At 42.9% G+C, this 17,100-nt stretch overlaps 1 protein-coding gene across 1 annotated transcript in view; it reads left to right on the top strand.

Moving 5' to 3' along the window:
• Nucleotides 1–17,100, top strand: part of FAM81A (family with sequence similarity 81 member A) — a 148,595-nt gene that overhangs the window by 43,397 nt on the left and 88,098 nt on the right. The window contains 1 exon segment of the mRNA XM_029574498.1: nt 15,221–15,350. Coding sequence (XP_029430358.1) covers nt 15,221–15,350 — 130 coding nt within the window.

The raw sequence follows: 17,100 nt of genomic DNA, 5'->3' as shown, positions 1-17,100 counted from the left end.
CGAGGATCACAGTTCACGGCAAGATTCTGGAGGGCCCCATGCAAACTCTTCGCTCTCTCTCTAGATTATACACCTGCCTATCATCCTCAATCTAATGGCCAAACAGAACGGATGAATAGAACCCTGAAACAGTTCATTCGGGCCTATGTGAGTTGTCGTCAAAATAATTGGGCCGAACTGTTACCATGGGCTGAATTTGCCATTAACTCTCATCCAGCTACATCAACTGGATTAACACCATTTGAAGTGGTATATGGACATTCTCCATCTCCGCCACTTCCACTGAAGCTCTCAGTGATGTCCCCAGCAGCTCAATCCACTGCTGAAGAAATCCATCAATATGGACTCAGACGAAAGCAATGCTACTCAAGGCGAGTGATCGAGTCAAAAGGTTTTACGATGCTCATCATTCCAAAGTGCCTGGCTTTCAACCTGGTGACAAAGTCTGGCTATCCACTAAGCACCTTAGACTGAAGTTACCCTCCTCTCGATTTGCGCCTCGCTACGTTGGACCATTTCCTATCCTCCGACGTCTCGGCAATGTTACCTACAGTCTGAAGTTACCACCTGGATTGAACATCCATAACGCTTTTCATGTTTCACTTCTGAAACCACTCATCATCAGTGAATTCTCTTCCAAATCTCAGGAACCATCTCCTATTAATGCAGAAGATGACCTAGAATACAAGGTCGAAGCCATTCTTGATGTCCACAAACAAGGCAAAACCTGGTAATACCTTCTCTCTTGGGAAGGTTTCGGCCCCGAAGATAATTCTTGGGAGCCTCTGGCTAATATCCTTGACAAAGAGATGCTCCATCAGTTTTATCTCTCGCATCCTTGGAAACCAAAACCTGGTACCCGCAGAGGAGACTGCCCTTTGAAGGGGGGTACTGTTGCAACCATCCCTTTCCGACGGCTTCACTCCGCCTATCTCTCTTTGTTTGTTCCTCTCATGCTGCGGATGGATGCCTGGCTACCGTGGCATCTGCCTGCCATCCTCTCCGGCGTCCCTGGACTGGCTTGGGTGCTGCCTCCCGCCATGCTCTGCTTGTACCATAGGGTGTGCGCGCCGCGCAGCCCTTCTTATTTCCTACTTGGCGCGAACCTCCGGGGCATCCCCTCGTGATGACGTCATGATGCCCGGATATTTAAAGCCTACAATATTTGCTAGCCTTTGAGTTAGCAAGGGTAATCCTACAGGAATCCTACGGATGGGATTCGCTCTCCGTACCCAGCTACTCTGCCTCTCCAATCTCTATTGGACTCTCTAATGCTTACGGGGTATCTGCTTCTCGGGGGTCTCACTTGCTTTCCAGGTCACTGTCAGGAAACCGGTACTCGCACCTCGAGAGCCCATGTTCCCTGACTCGCTGCCTACTCCTACCTTCTCTTCTGCGTGGAAGGATTCGCTAATCTTCAACATCAGTGAGTTCTACCATCTTCACCTCAGAGCTGTTCGCTGGAACCAGACACTCGCTCCTCGAGGGCCTGCCTCCGTTCCAGCCCCAGTGCCATCTCCGTGGAACTGCTGCGTGAGTACATTATCTGCAAGCCTCCCAGCTCTCAGGGTTCAGATACTCGCTTCTTGAGGGTCTGCTCTCCCTACCCTGGGGATCTCCGTACTGGGGTCTTGTATATTCTCCACTATACTCATTCTCTCAGTTCTTTCCACTACAGAACTGCTACCGGAGGAGTCGCTGTTCCAGTGCCTGAGGGATACCAGCCCTGCTGGGCTATTCCAGCTGCTCACTACTGCCACTTCTGGTGGCTTCCTTACACAGTCTAATAAAAGATCAAACTCTGTGTTTGTGTGTCCTGAGCTAAGCCTGACCTGTGGCCCATCATGGGACTCCCCCCCCCCCCCCCGTGGGCATGGTCAGCTGCCACAGTGTCCAAGGTTCCACCCAAACCTCACAGTTTACAACAGGTGCCTTGGTTCTGCTCCATGTACAATTGAGATGGCAAACCAGCCTTGGACACCTTTGCCCTTCATTGGAGCAAGGGTCTTCTGTATGCTTATCCTCCGATTCCCTTAGTTGCAAAGACTCTTTTGAAGGTTTGTGAGGACAGAGGGACTATGATTCTCATAGCTCCTCATTGGCTGAGACAGGTCTGGTTTCCACTTCTGTGGGAGTTGTCCATCTAGAAACTGATCAGTCTGGGGACTTCCCAGATCTCATCACGCAAGATCAGGGCAGGCTGCAGCATCCCGACTTCAAGGCCCTGGATGTTGAGAGGTTGTTTCTGCAGCCGCTTAATCTTTCAGATGATGTGTCTTGGGTCCTGATGGCTTCTAGAAACCTTCAACTAGAAAGTCCTACTGACCGAAGTAGAGGAGATTTTCCATGTGGTGCGAGCAGAAGGCCCTAGATCCATTCTCCTGCGCCACACAAAAACCGCTTGATTACCTTCCACACCTATTTGAGGCTGGCGTGAAAACCAACTCATCTGAGTGCAATTGGTGTATATCACCATGGTATAGATGATACACTCATCTCTGTATAGCTTATAGTTGTACATTTCATGTGGGGCCTGCTTCAGTTGAAGTCTCCCCTAAGGCCTCCTGCTGTATCTTGGGACCTCAATGTGGTGTTAACTCAGCTGATAAAAGCTCCTTTTGAGCCACAGTACACCTATGACCTGAAGTACCTGACCTGGAAGGTCATATTTTTGGTGGTGGTCACTTCAGCACGCAGGGTCAGCGAGCTCCAGGCCTTAAGGACTTATTCACCTTATACTAAATTTTATCACGACAGGGTGGTCTTGTGTACTCACCCTAAGTTCCGGCCTAAGGTGGTGATGGATTTCCATCTTAACCATTCAGGTGTTGGAGTCACTAGGGTTCATTCTCAAATACGCAAAGTCCATCTCAGCCTGTCACCTCAATTGGACTTCATAGGAGCCCTGCTAGACACTGCTCAATCCTAGGCCTTTCTGCCCCGCCAGAGGGCCGTTACTATGGCAACAATTGCAGCAGAGATTCAGCAGAGCCAGCAGGTGTCAGCCTGGCACATGTTGAGGCTGTTGGGCCATTTGGCCGCAACCGTCCATGTTACTGCCTTGGCACATTTACACATGCACAGAGCCCAATGGACCCTTTTGTCACAGTGGTGCTAGGCCACTCAGAGCCTCCAGAATTGCATCTAAGCCACCCCGTCTCTTCAGGATTCATTATCCTGGTGGTGAGTACTTTCTAGTCTGGAACAGGGGTTCTAATTTTGGAGTCTCCCCATTCAAATTGTTTTAACCACAGCAGCATCTACCCAGGGGTGGGGAGCTCATGTAGATGGGCTTAGTAAAAAGGGTTTTTGGTCTGCTCAGGAACGTTCTTGTCAAATCAACTTCGTGGAGCTTTGGGCAATCAGGTAAGTGCTATGGGCTTTCAGAGATCGGCTGTCCAACAAAGTTGTCCTGATCCAGACCGACAAACAGGTAGCTATCTGGTATGTCAGCAAGCAGGGAGGTATGGGCTCATACCTCCTGTGTTAGGAAGCGGTCTATTCAACCAATTGTTCTTTTTGCCTTTTCCTTGTTAAACCCCCCCCCCCCTTGTTGTTGCTGCTCCCCCCCCCCCTCCGCGATCTCTGTATTTCTCTTAGTTCATTGTAAAGCGATATGATGTAAGAACATAAGAACATAAGAAAATGCCATACTGGGTCAGACCAAGGGTCCATCAAGCCCAGCATCCTGTTTCCAACAGTGGCCAATCCAGGCCATAAGAACCTGGCAAGTACCCAAAAACTAAGTCTATTCCATGTTACCATTGCTAGCAGTGGTAACATGGAATAGACTTAGTTTTTGGGTACTTGCCAGGTTCTTATGGCCTGGATTGGCCACTGTTGGAAACAGGATGCTGGGCTTGATGGACCCTTGGTCTGACCCAGTATGGCATTTTCTTATGTTCTTATGTTCTTATGTTCTCCTCCAAGAACTTATCCAATCCTTTTTTAAACACAGCTATACTAACTGCACTGACCACATCCTCTGGCAACAAATTCCAGAGTTTAATTGTGCATTGAGTAAAAAAGAACTTTCTCCGATTAGTTTTAAATGTTCCCCATGCTAACTTCATGGAGTGCCCCCTAGTCTTTCTACTATCCGAAAGAGTAAATAACCGATTCACATCTACCCATTCTAGACCTCTCATGATTTTAAACACCTCTATCATATCCCCCGTCAGTCGTCTCTTCTCCAAGCTGAAAAGTCCTAACCTCTTTAGTCTTTCCTCATAGGGAAGTTGTTCCATTCCCCTTTCATTTTGGTAGCCCTTCTCTGTACCTTCTCCATCGCAATTATATCTTTTTTGAGATGCGGCGACCAGAATTGTACACAGTATTCAAGGTGCGGTCTCACCATGGAGCGATACAGAGGCATTATGACATTTTCCGTTTTATTCACCACTTTATTCACCGTTTCATTCACCGTTTTATTCACCGTTTTATTCACCATGTACCCACGAATGTTGTTATAAAAAAAGTTGTTAAATAAATAAATAAATGACCAGTCAATCGTCTTACCAATATTCTTCCCCAGGCCCCATTCAACCAAAGTGAACGAGCACTGCACAGTTTGGACTGCAAGCAAGTCTTATCCTTCTGTCTGGAGCAGACAGAAGCCCATAGACAGTCCATCCAACTTTTTGTTTCTTTTGATAAGAATAGGTTGGGCTTTGCCGTTGTCAAACAGACAGTATCCAGTTGGCTAGCAGATTGCATTTCCCTCTGTTATACCCAGGTGGAACTGCATCTTGGTGGTCATGTCAAGGCTCATTCTGTCAGAGCCATAGTAGCGTCTTTGGCCCACTTGCGAGCAGTTCCCTTGCAAGGCTGCGACATGGAGATCGTTCCACACATTCACGTCACATTACTGTCTGGATATGGATGGCCGACATGACAGTAGGTTTGGCCAGTCTGTCCTTCGGAACCTGTTTGAGGTGTAGAACCCAACTCTCCCAACCAAGGACCTGTTTGTGTTCAGGCTGTCTCCCCCTCTGTTATCAACAGCATCGGTGTTGTTGTGCCCATTGGCACCTGGTTAGGTGTCCGTTGGTCCCCTTTTTGTGTTGGGGAGCAACCTGCAGCTAGGTATTCACCCATGTGTGAGGACTACCATTCTGCTTGTCCTTGGAGAAAGCAGAGTTGCATACCTGTAACAGATCTTCTCAGAGGACAACAGGATGTTATTCATGAAACCCATCCACCACCGTGCAGAGTTGGGTTTCTCATATTTTTTATTTTAATTGTAATTCTATGAAGAGGGACCCTGTGTGGATGCATGGTATAGGGTATGCTGGGCATGCTTAGTGTGTCTAGTCAAAGTTCTAGAAACTTTGACATAAGTGTTCTGCATCAGGGCTCCATCTGATGATGTCACCCATGTGTGTGAGGACTAGCATCCTGCTATCCTCGGATAACACCTATAACTCTGCTTTATCCTTCTTTGGATCTCTCTCCCAGCTGCAGAATTATCTTTGGGTGAATCCCTCATACTACCACATTAGGCTCACCCCCAGCAGTAAAATTCCTGCTCTGCAGCTCAATAGGTAGTGCCAGAAGAAGGCAGGGTGCAATATCATCTGGCTGCTGCTTCCTTTCCATTTTTGACCGCAGAGCTGAAACCTACTCCTACCAACAGTGCTTTGATGAGGCTGTGTAATTACGGCGGTTACTACCCCAAACCAATTAGCTAGATACTTCACTTAAATGCAGCTCCAGCACTGCTGTCTGCATATTTGGTGGGGGTGGAGGGGAATTGGAACCAAAAAGTTACAAATAAGGGCCCTGACCTCAGCGGTCAGAGTAACAGGTAAGTATGAAAAAAAAATAGGTGTGAAAGCTTGCTGGGCAGACTGGATGGGCTGCTTGGTTCTTCTTCTGCCGTCACTTCTATATATATAAGTGCTGCTGCTGCTCCCATACTGCAGACTACTGAGGCCAGGGAAGTAGTGTTTGCACTTTCTCCACCCCCACTTCCGCAATAGAGCATGAATTCTCTCTGTGGGCGATCCTCCCCCAACTTGCATGTGGCACAAAATGTTAAGCGAGCCCTGCACCGATTGATTCATTCCAAGTGATGATCCTCTGTAGTGTCAGTCCTGTCTGGTTGGTAGGAGTAGAGAGTTACTTTATGGTGTGTCGGTCTATACTGCTGGCTGGCTTCACTCTGCATTTTGAATGTACAGTGCTGACAGGTCGTGCAAGACTACAAAGCACCATGTGCTCAAACCAGAGTGAAGCTGCCTGATGGAGGAGGCCAGTGCTCATGAAGCACTCATGTCTTCTGATTGGAAAGAAGGGGGAGGGGGTGGGGGGGAGAGGATTACGCTGGAGCTGGATGGGTGGAGGACTTGAGATTGTGAGGATGGGGGCAGGGATAAAAAACCAGGGTTTCATGACTGGCAAACAAAAAACAAGGTTCAGGTGATTGAAATGTTAGATTTTTTTTTTAATTGTTTAAAAAATGTCTTGATGTCTAACGGTGGCTTATATTTCTTTAATAAGCAATCTTTCACTTCAACTGTCATATTTATTATTTATTTATTTATTTAACAGTTTTTCTATACCGACATTAAAATGCACATCATATCGGTTTACATTATAACATTGAAGTAATGGAAATGGAAAGTTACAATGAACAGGGGAAGGGGAAACACGACAACCAATAAATAGAAAGTGTAAGTAAGGCAGAGACGAGTTTAACAGTGTAGTAGAAATAAGAGTAAAACTAATGGAGCAAGAATATTTACAAAAAGCAGCATATGTTTCGTGGAGCCTGTAAAAATTACTTCTGTGCCTGAAAAAGAACAGCCTCCTTGCTGAAATATTCATGGAACTGGCTACTGTTATTCCTCCTATTTTATTCAGCATCAACCAACAAGGAATGAATTACATAGTCCGGGTAAACAAATAAGCATGGGTGTAGCTTGTCTGTTACGGTGGCTACTACCCAGAATCAATTAAGCATGATACTTGACTTGGAATAAGTATCCAGCGCAGCTCACTGCTTCAGCAACAGAGGGAATTAAGTAAAGAGGATTTTTATTCAGACAACCAACAATGGCTGAATTGCACATGCAGGGTAAACAAACGGAGTAGCTTGCTTATTACGGCCAAACCAATTAGCTAGATACTTCACTTAGATGCAGCTCCAGCACTGCTGTCTACATCGATGGTGGGGGTGGAAGGGAATTGGAACCAATAAGGGCCCTGACCTCAGCGGTCAGAGTAATAGATTATGAAAACAAATAGGTGAAAGCTTGCTGGGAAGACTGGATGGGCCGTTTGGTCTTCTTCTGCCGTCACTTCTATGTTTCTATTAATCTTTTATATAACACTATAAGGCGTAGACAGTGCTGTACAGATGCACATCAGAGACTGTGCCTTCTCCATGGAGTTTGCAGTCTAAATAAGACAAATAAGAGGATTTCATGGAAAGAGTTATCATCAGAAACAGAAAGGGTAATGGAATCATTTGAAAGAAATGAAAAGGAGGAAATGGTGCAATAAATTAATCTATGGTGATCTTTATGTTCCTGTAATCTCCCAGAATGTAGGACAGTGACCATTATATCTAATTAGGTTTTCATTTTTGTTAGATTGCTAAATTTAACTGTGTATATTTTATTGTTAACCGCTGAGAACCAATATCTAGTGGGATATAAGTTTTTAAATAAGTAATTATCCAAATCCAATAAAAGAGCCACTGGGAGGATGGGACTCTTCAGTCAGACAATTCAATTTCTAAACTAATCTATAAGGAAAAAACCTTTATTTAGCAAAATCTAGAGCTAGCATGATAAACCTCTAAAGGTTAAAACTAAAAACAAAAGAGAGAGTAATTTGGAGGATATAATAAAACAAAAACAGATAATACTAATTGTCTTTACTTTCACAGACAAGTAGCAAACCTTAGTTATCTCCTACCTAGCATACGGGCCGATACAGTAAAAAATGCGGGAGAGCGGGCGAGCGGCCGCTCTCCCGGCGCGCGCACAGGACACTCTCCTGTGTGCGCGATACAGTAAAAAAATTTATTTAAATTTGGCCCAGCAGTAAAAAGAGGCGATAGGGACACTAGCGCGTCCCTAGCGCCTCTTTTTGGACAGGAGCGGCGACTGTCAGCGGGTTTGACAGCTGACGCTCAATTTTACCGGCATCGGTTCTTGAGCCCACTGACAGCCACGGGCTCGGAAACTGGACGCCGGCAAAATTGAGCATCCGGTTTTCGGCCCGACAGCTGCCGGCCCATTTTAAATTTTTTCTTCTTTTTTTTTTTACTTTTTTTTACCCTTCGGGACCTCCGACTTAATATCACTATGATATTAAGTCGGAGGGTGCACAGAAAAGCAATTTTTACTGCTTTTCTGTGCACTTTCCCGGTGCCGGCAGAAACTAGCGCCTACGTTTGGGTAGGCGCTAATTTCTTAGAGTAAAATGTGCGGCTTGGCTGCACATTTTACTTGCTGTATCCCACGCGCATACCTAATAGGGCCATCAACATGCATTTGCATGTTGAGGGCGCTATTGGGTGCCGCGGGTTTCCTCCCCTTACTGAATAAGGGGTAAAGGAAAACGCGAGTCCAAGAGCAGGCTGATAGGAAGTTATGCAGCCTGATAGGAAGTTATGCGGCCTGATAGGAAGTTATGCAGAGATATTTAGAGCCAGTCTGCATTTTTAAAAATGTTTTCTTTATTCAAAAAATATACATGAAACGAATCACAATAAAAAGAACAGTTCAGAAATCCTAAAGGGAAATATATTACAAATCAAGTAAATGGAACTTATCAAAGGGTCTTGTGATAATTTTTTTATATTTTCACCCAAAACTACATTTCACCAGAGAAATGGGGGAACTGGATTCAGACGACAACCAACTTGGATCCTGACTTTTACGTATGGGGTACTGATATACAGAGATATGGGCAAAAGCTTAGGACTCAACTTCTACAGCCAAGTTCAAAAGCAAAGCATGTCAAGCAGCATGGTCCGAATTTTCAAGAAGTCTCCTTATCAAGTAAAAATATTGCTAAGGCTTGAGGGGTAACTTGCATGGAGCGGCAGTTCATACCATAAGAAACTTGCTGGGCAGACTGGATGGACCATTTGGTCTTTTTCTGCCATCAATACCATGTTACTGTGTAAAGTACTCACTCTGGCCAGTGTTCAACATAAACCCTCTCCCAGCCACTCACTCCAAGAATTCCAAAAAAGATCAGTTGTAATGCCACAAAAGATTTAATAGAAGACTGACGTACCATAGGCAAAGTACCACAGAAAAGATTCCAAAGCCCGACAGTGTCACATTTCATAAGAGAGTTCCCTGCCCTTAAATTTAAAAAAATCATTATAAAAAATAGCTCCCATAAACTTCTCCCATAAAAAAATACTAGGCGTCAAGGCTTCTACCCAAACTGTCAAGATGGCTTTTTTTTGGCTAATTGCATTGGCAAATAGAGTGCTTTTCCACAGCACTAACATTACCATACTCGATAACAGTACCTAGCTTTAAAACCAATGCTTTATAATACATTTTTTTCTCCAAAATTTTCTCAGTTCTAGACTGAACTTCAAACCAAAATTACCTCAGTTTAATACACCACAGGAATAAATGCATATAGGTACCAACTTATGTGTGATGCTTAGAACAGACATCTGAGTGAAAAATCTGAAACCTAAAACCTCTAACCCTATCAAGATAGTCTCTATGTACAATTTTAAATTGTATTTCCTTAAGGGTAGATTTTTAAATGTGTGTGCGCTTCCTGGCACGCACACATGGATGCACCAATTTTATAACATGTATGTACATGTTTGAAAATCTACCCCAAAGTGCTCAGTCACCGACTTAAAAACATTAATATCACTTTGCTTAATCCATGAAGTATTTCAAGTATTTGTTTGTGGAATTTATTATGTATATTTTTATGTAAGCCGCTAAGGAATTAGATTATGCAGCATACAAGAATTGTAAAATAAACAGGGGATTATTTGTAGGGGACACAGGATATTTGGCAGCATAATCATTTTGACCAAGGCACATTTATCTACCTAGAGAAAGGCAACTGCTGCCATTTCATCAACAATGACTTCACATCAACTATGACTGCCCAGACAATAAGATTATAAATTATTTGATATATCCAGTTTAATTCCTAAAAAAACAAAATGCTCCTTAGCACAAGAAAAAGAAAAGCCATTATTCTCTGTCAGGCCGATTCAGTAAAGTCCGCGGGAGAGCGGACGAGCGCCTGCTCTCCCGGCGCGCGCGCCGGCCCCTCGCCAGTGCGCGTGATGTAGTATTCAAATTAGGTGGCGTGGTAGGAACAGGGAAAAGGAGGCGCTAGGGACACTAGCGTGTCCCTAGTGCCTCCTTTTTGACAGGAGCGGCGGCTGTCAGCGGGTTTGACAGCTGACGCTCAATTTTGCCGGCGTCGGTTCTCGAGCCCGCTGACAGCCACGGGCTTGGAAACCGAATGCCGGCAAAATTGAGCGTCCGGTTTTCGGCCCGACAGCCACGGGACGAATTCAAATTTTTTTTTTTTTTTTACTTTTTTTACTCTTCGGGACCTCCGACTTAATATCGCTATGATATTAAGTTGGAGGGTGCACAGAAAAGCAGTTTTTACTGCTTTTCTGTGCACTTTCCCGGTGCCGGAATAAATTAGCGCCGACCTTTGGGTCGGCGCTAATTTCTGAAAGTAAAATGTGCGGCTTGGCTGCACATTTTACTTTCTGTATCCCGCGCGCATACCTAATAGGGCCATCAATATGCATTTGCATGTTGAGGGCGCTATTAGGTGCTGCACTGTACTGTATCAGCCTGCGTGCTAGGTAATGATTCATTTAAAAGAAATGCAACAGTTGACACGTAATCCGAAAATAAATCAAAATGTGAAATGACATCCATCACCACTGGAATAGATGATTTGGGATTACCCATAAATAACATGTTATCCGCAGGCAGACTAAATTTAAGCTCATGCTCCTGAACTAGAATACCTGCTAAATCCTACAATTTAATTGCTAGGTGCTCAAAAAACAATTAAAATAACAATAGTGACAGGGGACAGCCTTGCCTGGTGCCCCTATAAAGAGGAAACAAATCAGAAGAATGCCCATTTATCAATATCGTATAAAGCCACCAAACCATGCAGGAAAAAAAAAAATCACAAAACCCATATTCAGAAAACAGCCAAAATAAATATGACCAATCCATTGTGTCAAATGCCTTCTCTGCCTCCAAACTCAGAAGAAAACCCTTTGACTGCTTAGTTTCAAGTGCTAATAAAGCTTTGGCCACAGTAGTAATAGTGTTTCTATTCCATATAAAATGCATCTGATCAGAGGCAACCAAACATGGGATTACATGGTTAAACTGGTTTGCCAAAGTAGAAGCAAAACTTTTGATATCAGAATTAAGAAATGATATGGGATGAAAAGATTTGGGCAATTCAGGATCTTTCCCTTGTGTTGCCTGAAGCTTCTTCGAACATTAACTTCATTGCTGGCACTGCCAGATATCCTAAAATTTTAGAAAACTTGTTACCCATATTGTCCGGCCCTGATGCCTTGGATAATTTCACTGCTTTAATTTGTGCCTGTAGTTCCATTTCAGAAACTGGGCTATTTAGAAAATCAATTTGAGCAGGATCCAATCCAGGAAGCTTTATCTTCTGAAAAAAGGAGAAAAGAAAAAATTGAGAGCAAGGCTGTGCAGAAAACAGATTAAAAAAAAACAAAGACCTGAGAATTTTCATATAGCTTAAGTATTCTATGAGTCATCATTTTAATGGCTGATATGTAATATTTGCTCTTCCTGTTATGCACCAACCATGCTAAAAGCCTCCCTGCTTTATTCCCGAACCTGTGCGCAGCTCAAATTTATAAAAAATAGATTGTGTATTTGTTCTGAGCCAAAAAGATTTCTTCTTGTCTGATTCTTGTATAGAATGCAAATGCTGCTGTTTACGTTTTTGAGTCCTAAGTCAACTGTAACATACCTGCATCCCTCTTTCTCCTCTACCCACCACATAAGCGATAATCTGCCCCTAAGGACTGCTTTATCAGCTTCCCAAAAAGTCATAATACTACCCCCAAGTTATTATCCTTAGAAAAGTTAGTCCAGACAAATGTCAAGAACTCCTTTTACTGAACACTGTAGAACAAATTGGGATTCATTCTCCAAGGATTTGATGCATCACACTCTCCATGTTAGCAAAAATGGCATTAAAAAATGAGAAAATAGTCCAAATGGGAATACTCTGTATGAGAGACAGAATAAAATGTGAAGTTTTTCTCCTTGGGCTGGAGAACATACCTGATATCCATCAGTTGAAGCTCAGAGGATAGAAAATTAATACTGATGTGTTCCCAGTTTCTTATGAGTTCCTTTGCAAGCTTGCAGTCATTTCTACTATCAGCTGTAATATTAAAATTGCCAGCCAGGATTATAGAATCCTCAGAAGAAGGAAACAGTCTGGACATGATACTACAAAAAAACCTGATGATTATAAACAGGCGGATGCATATTACATAAAGCATACATTTTATTAACTATAGTGCCAAGCAAAATAAAATAGCACCCTTGTGGATCCTCAATGCATTTCTCCAACTGAAAGGGGCATTTTTATCAATTAAAATAGCCACATCACAATGCAGAAACAAAAATGATGCTGTAAAACATTGGCCCACCCAAATCTGTACAAAATTTTGAGTGCTGTTTTTTGACCGAGCGTGTCTCGTGCAAATAAACAATATCAGCCTTAAATTTTTAAACATCCTCAGTATTTTTTTCTCTTTATAGGAGAATGAATCCTATCTACATTTAAAAGAAAATAAATTAATTTTAAGCATTGTACCAATCAAAAATATACTAAAAAATAGTGCAACAGTCAAACACTTCCTCAGAGACCCCCCAGCAACATCTCTTAAGGTTGAGAAATAAACATCTTTTAGGGACCACAAAAACATCTGCCAGCAATAATCCTGCATTTCCATCACACACACACATGTACACATCCCCTCAGACAACCACGAACATTGGCCTCAACAATCCAAGTACTTCCCTTGCCACCCATCCTACCCTCCTCCATCAAATATTTCCCCATTTCCACTAAATCTTCTTCATAGACCCGTCACATGACAAGAATTATATTAGAATAAAAACTGAAAGCCCTGCATTGTCCTGAAAAAGTTGGAGTGTATGCTTCATATAAACAAACCGTATTAAAACCATAATGCATCATATAAGCAACAATACTCTCAGAAATAGAACAGCAGTTTAAGCAGCAAAATCAATGAATAGAAAACTCCTAGCAAAGAAGAAAAAATACAAGGAGATCAATATTTCCAATCTTTTTTTTTATGACTCAGGGTGCTCCAATTGAACCAGTATTTATTCCATGCTCGCGCAGGATGAATTCTGTCATTGTGGGCAATACTTTGAATTCCTCAGCTCAGTGTGTGGCGGCGATCAAAAAAAGCAAACAGAATGTTAGGAATTATTAGGACAGGAATGGAGAATAAATTAGAGAATGCCATAGTGCCCCTGGAGTACTATGTGCAGTTCTGGTAGCCACATCTCAGAAAAAGATATAGTTGCATTGGGAAAGGTATAGAGAAGAGTGACCAAAATGATAAAGGAGATGGAATGGTTCTCCTATGAGGAAAGGCTAAAGAGGTTAGGTCTGATCAGCTTGAAGAAAAGACGGCTGAGAGGGGATATGATAGAGGTCTATAAAATTATTTACTCTTTCAAAAAAAATACAAAGACTAGAGAACACTCTATGAAGTTAGTAGGTAGTGCATTCAGAACAAAACAAAGACAAATCTTTTTCACTCAATGCACAATTAGGATCTGGAATTCATGCTGGAAGATGTGGTTAAGGCAGTTAGCGTAGATGGGTTTAAAAACCTATGGACAAGTTCCTGGAGGGAGAAGTCCATAAATTGTTATTAACCAAGAGACTTAAAGGTGAATTTAAAAGCCCGACATGCGCATTAATTAGGGGATGCATGAATATGTCAGGCTCACGCATGCCAAGTGGATTTTAACAGCTGCCTGATTTGCGAGTATCTTCTGCTGCAAACAAAAATGAAAAGTTTTCAAAAAGGGGGAGGGACTGGGCAAGGCATGGTCATTCTGAGATTTTCACCTGAAATTTGTGCGTAAATACTTACGTGCCTTGTAACTTTACTTCTGCTATGGATAAAGTGATAAAGTGATAAAAGTGGTAAGTGATAAAAGTGGTAAGTGATAAAACAAAGAAATATAGGCAGATCAGCGGGGTTTTAAAGGTTGAGGCTAACAGGGGAGCAAGGAAGGCTATTAAAGTAGGTGGGGTTTGGAAGACATCACTTAACTGGCTGAACTGGGAACAAACTGGCAATGGTGTTGGCGCGCATCTTTTAAAATTCCCCCACTTATGCAGTAAAAGTGGAATTTGTATCTACAAGCGTGCACCCACTTAAAATTGAGCGCATGTGTGCGAGCAGCCCGGCTATTTTATAACTTGCGTGCATATATGCGCATATGTTATAAAATAATCGTGTCCCTGGGCGCCGGCTGATGAATGTGTGCATGTGCGCTCACGTGCCACTTTGAAAGTTACTGTCCCTGAGAATAACTGCTACTTATCACTGCGTGATAGCAGCATAGGATCTGTTTGCTGAAGATATCTGGATAAGTAGCTAGTTATCTGGCCACACGAGGCTGGATAGCTTTAGGCCTAACCGGTCATATTCAACCAGTGGTCGCTTAGGGTTTTATATGTAGCCGGATAACTTTAAACAAGTATATTCAGCAGGACGTTTATCCTGCTGAATATCTGGGACAAGTTATCTGGCTAACTTTAGCCAGATAACTTGTCCACTAAACAGCCTACTAAATATTGCCCTTAGTATATTCAGGGACATCTTATATCAAGCTCAGAAAAAGATGGGGAGGAGTTAAAATAGGAAATAAAGCAAAAGAGAGCCTTTTTTAAAAATATGATTTTGAAAATCAACAAAAATCTTAATACCAAACAAAAATCATGTTTTTTTTCTGGGAGTCTAATGCTGTACCTTCCTGAAAAGGGGCAATAAATACTTTCATAGTAAGGTGTGAGCCACTTGTGATATGAGGCGTGCATTAAAGCTGACGTGGACGTTCATAGTGATTTGGTTCTGTGTTATAGGTTATGAGTAAGTTTTCTTACACTGTGCTCTTTGTCTGAACAGATGTGATGCCAGTATAGCTAAACTGTCTGCAGATCACAAAACAATGGAAGACAGACTTCAGAATCTTAGTAAAGAGCAGCAAACTGCTAAAGTTACCATGGACACTAAAATCAAATATATAGAACAACAGGTACAGTATGGTGGGACTGGGATCCTAGTAGGCTAGAGAAATATCTTAACTACAGTTAAGCAAAAATAGAACAGGAGATCCGCTGGAAAAACGTGCGGTGAAGATATTTCTTTCTGGGGATTAGTTCTGGGGAAAGATCTCTTGTCACACTGCCAGTTTTGCACCTCCTTACAAATGTAGCATTATAAAACTCCTTGCAGCAGCTGGCCTATGCATATTGTAATGAGACCAACTGTTCCCTATAAGAAGGAGGAGGAGGAAATCCTCAGGATGGAGAACCTCCCCCCCCCCCCCAAAGTAGGAGCTGAGGCTTTTGTTTCAAGAATTTTGTGCTGTTGGTCCAGATGTTGTAACAGGCTGTTGTCCTTAAGGTGGCAGCAGTACATTCTGAAACACCTGGAGTTTTATTGTTAGTATTATTAGATGTGATCTTTTTACAGAAAAGGATACAATGGCAGCTTGACATAATTTATTTCCTGTCAGAGTAGCCTGATCAGGCCTTTATTTATGAGGTGCAGGACTCCTGCTCCACATGCACATTTGCACTGGTGCTATTTCATGAATGGCAGCTCTAGTAGGAGCAGAATTTCACAAGAGTTTGCAGCTGGACAAGCTCCATGTCATATAGCTCACCATAGTATGCATGGGAAGAGCACATCATTTCAAGAGACTGAATAATCAAGTTAGGATACAGTTGCCCAATAGCTGTAACTAACATTTAGAACTGCTTATTCCTGTTAAACAGGATAAGTGGTATCCAGATACAGCATGGATGTTTTTGATACTGGGTGGGGTGTGAGCAATGACATTTAAAAAATGTTATTTTTGAATTGTAAAGTAGTCACACCTCTTAAATAACAATTTTTGATGGGCGCTATGCTCAGAAATACTAATTATTACTGCTTATATGTACTGTACCTAAAAATTTGTAATATGAACTTTGTGATATGATACTTCATAGTGAGCTGCTGTGTACAAAAAAGGGGTATGTATGGAGTTTAGATAGAGAAATTTAACTTTTTTTTGGATCCAATTTTTTCCCTAGGTAAAAAGATTGTGTTTCCTGCAAATCACTGCTTTTATTTCCCTTTAAAATCATGACTGCAAAATCATTTTTTAGAAAGCTCTCCAACTCTTATTTTTATAAATGGGCACCATTTTCAAATTCTTTGAGAACAGGATTAAAAGGAGTAATTTGGGGCTCAAAGGATTTCTGGCCGATAAGAATCACGGATTTTTCCTTTCACAGAGGTCAAGATGAGCATTGTTCAGAGAAATATCCATTGCTATTAAGTCCTCCTCACCAAATACTTATTTAGAAGCCAGAAGCTTATTTAGAAGCCAGAAGCTAACCCACTTAGGGGTAGATTTTTAAAAAATGCGCGTTCGCGTACTTTTGTTGGCGCACCAGTCGCAAACAAAAGTATGCTGGATTTTAGTAGATATGCGCGTAGCCGCGCGTATCTTCTAAAATCCAGGATCGGCGCGCGCAAGGCTGCCGATTTTGGGCAGCCGGCGCGCGCCGAGCCGCGCAGCCTGCCTCCGTTCCCTCTGAGGCCGCTCCGAAATCGGAGCGGCCTCGGAGGGAACTCTCTTTCGCCCTCCCCTCACCTTCCCCTCCCTTCCTCTACCTAACCCACCCCCCCGGCCCTATCTAAACCCCCCCCTACCTTTGTCCATGGATTTACGCCTCCCGGAGGGAGAAGTAAATCCACGCGTGCCAGCGGGCCACTGGCGCGCCGAGACGCAA

This window comes from Rhinatrema bivittatum, chromosome 13 (assembly GCF_901001135.1).
Source record: "Rhinatrema bivittatum chromosome 13, aRhiBiv1.1, whole genome shotgun sequence".
NCBI classification, from domain to species: Eukaryota; Metazoa; Chordata; class Amphibia; order Gymnophiona; family Rhinatrematidae; genus Rhinatrema; species Rhinatrema bivittatum.
The sequence above is the reverse complement of the archived record's forward strand: the minus strand, read 5'-3'. Positions and strand labels throughout refer to the sequence as shown.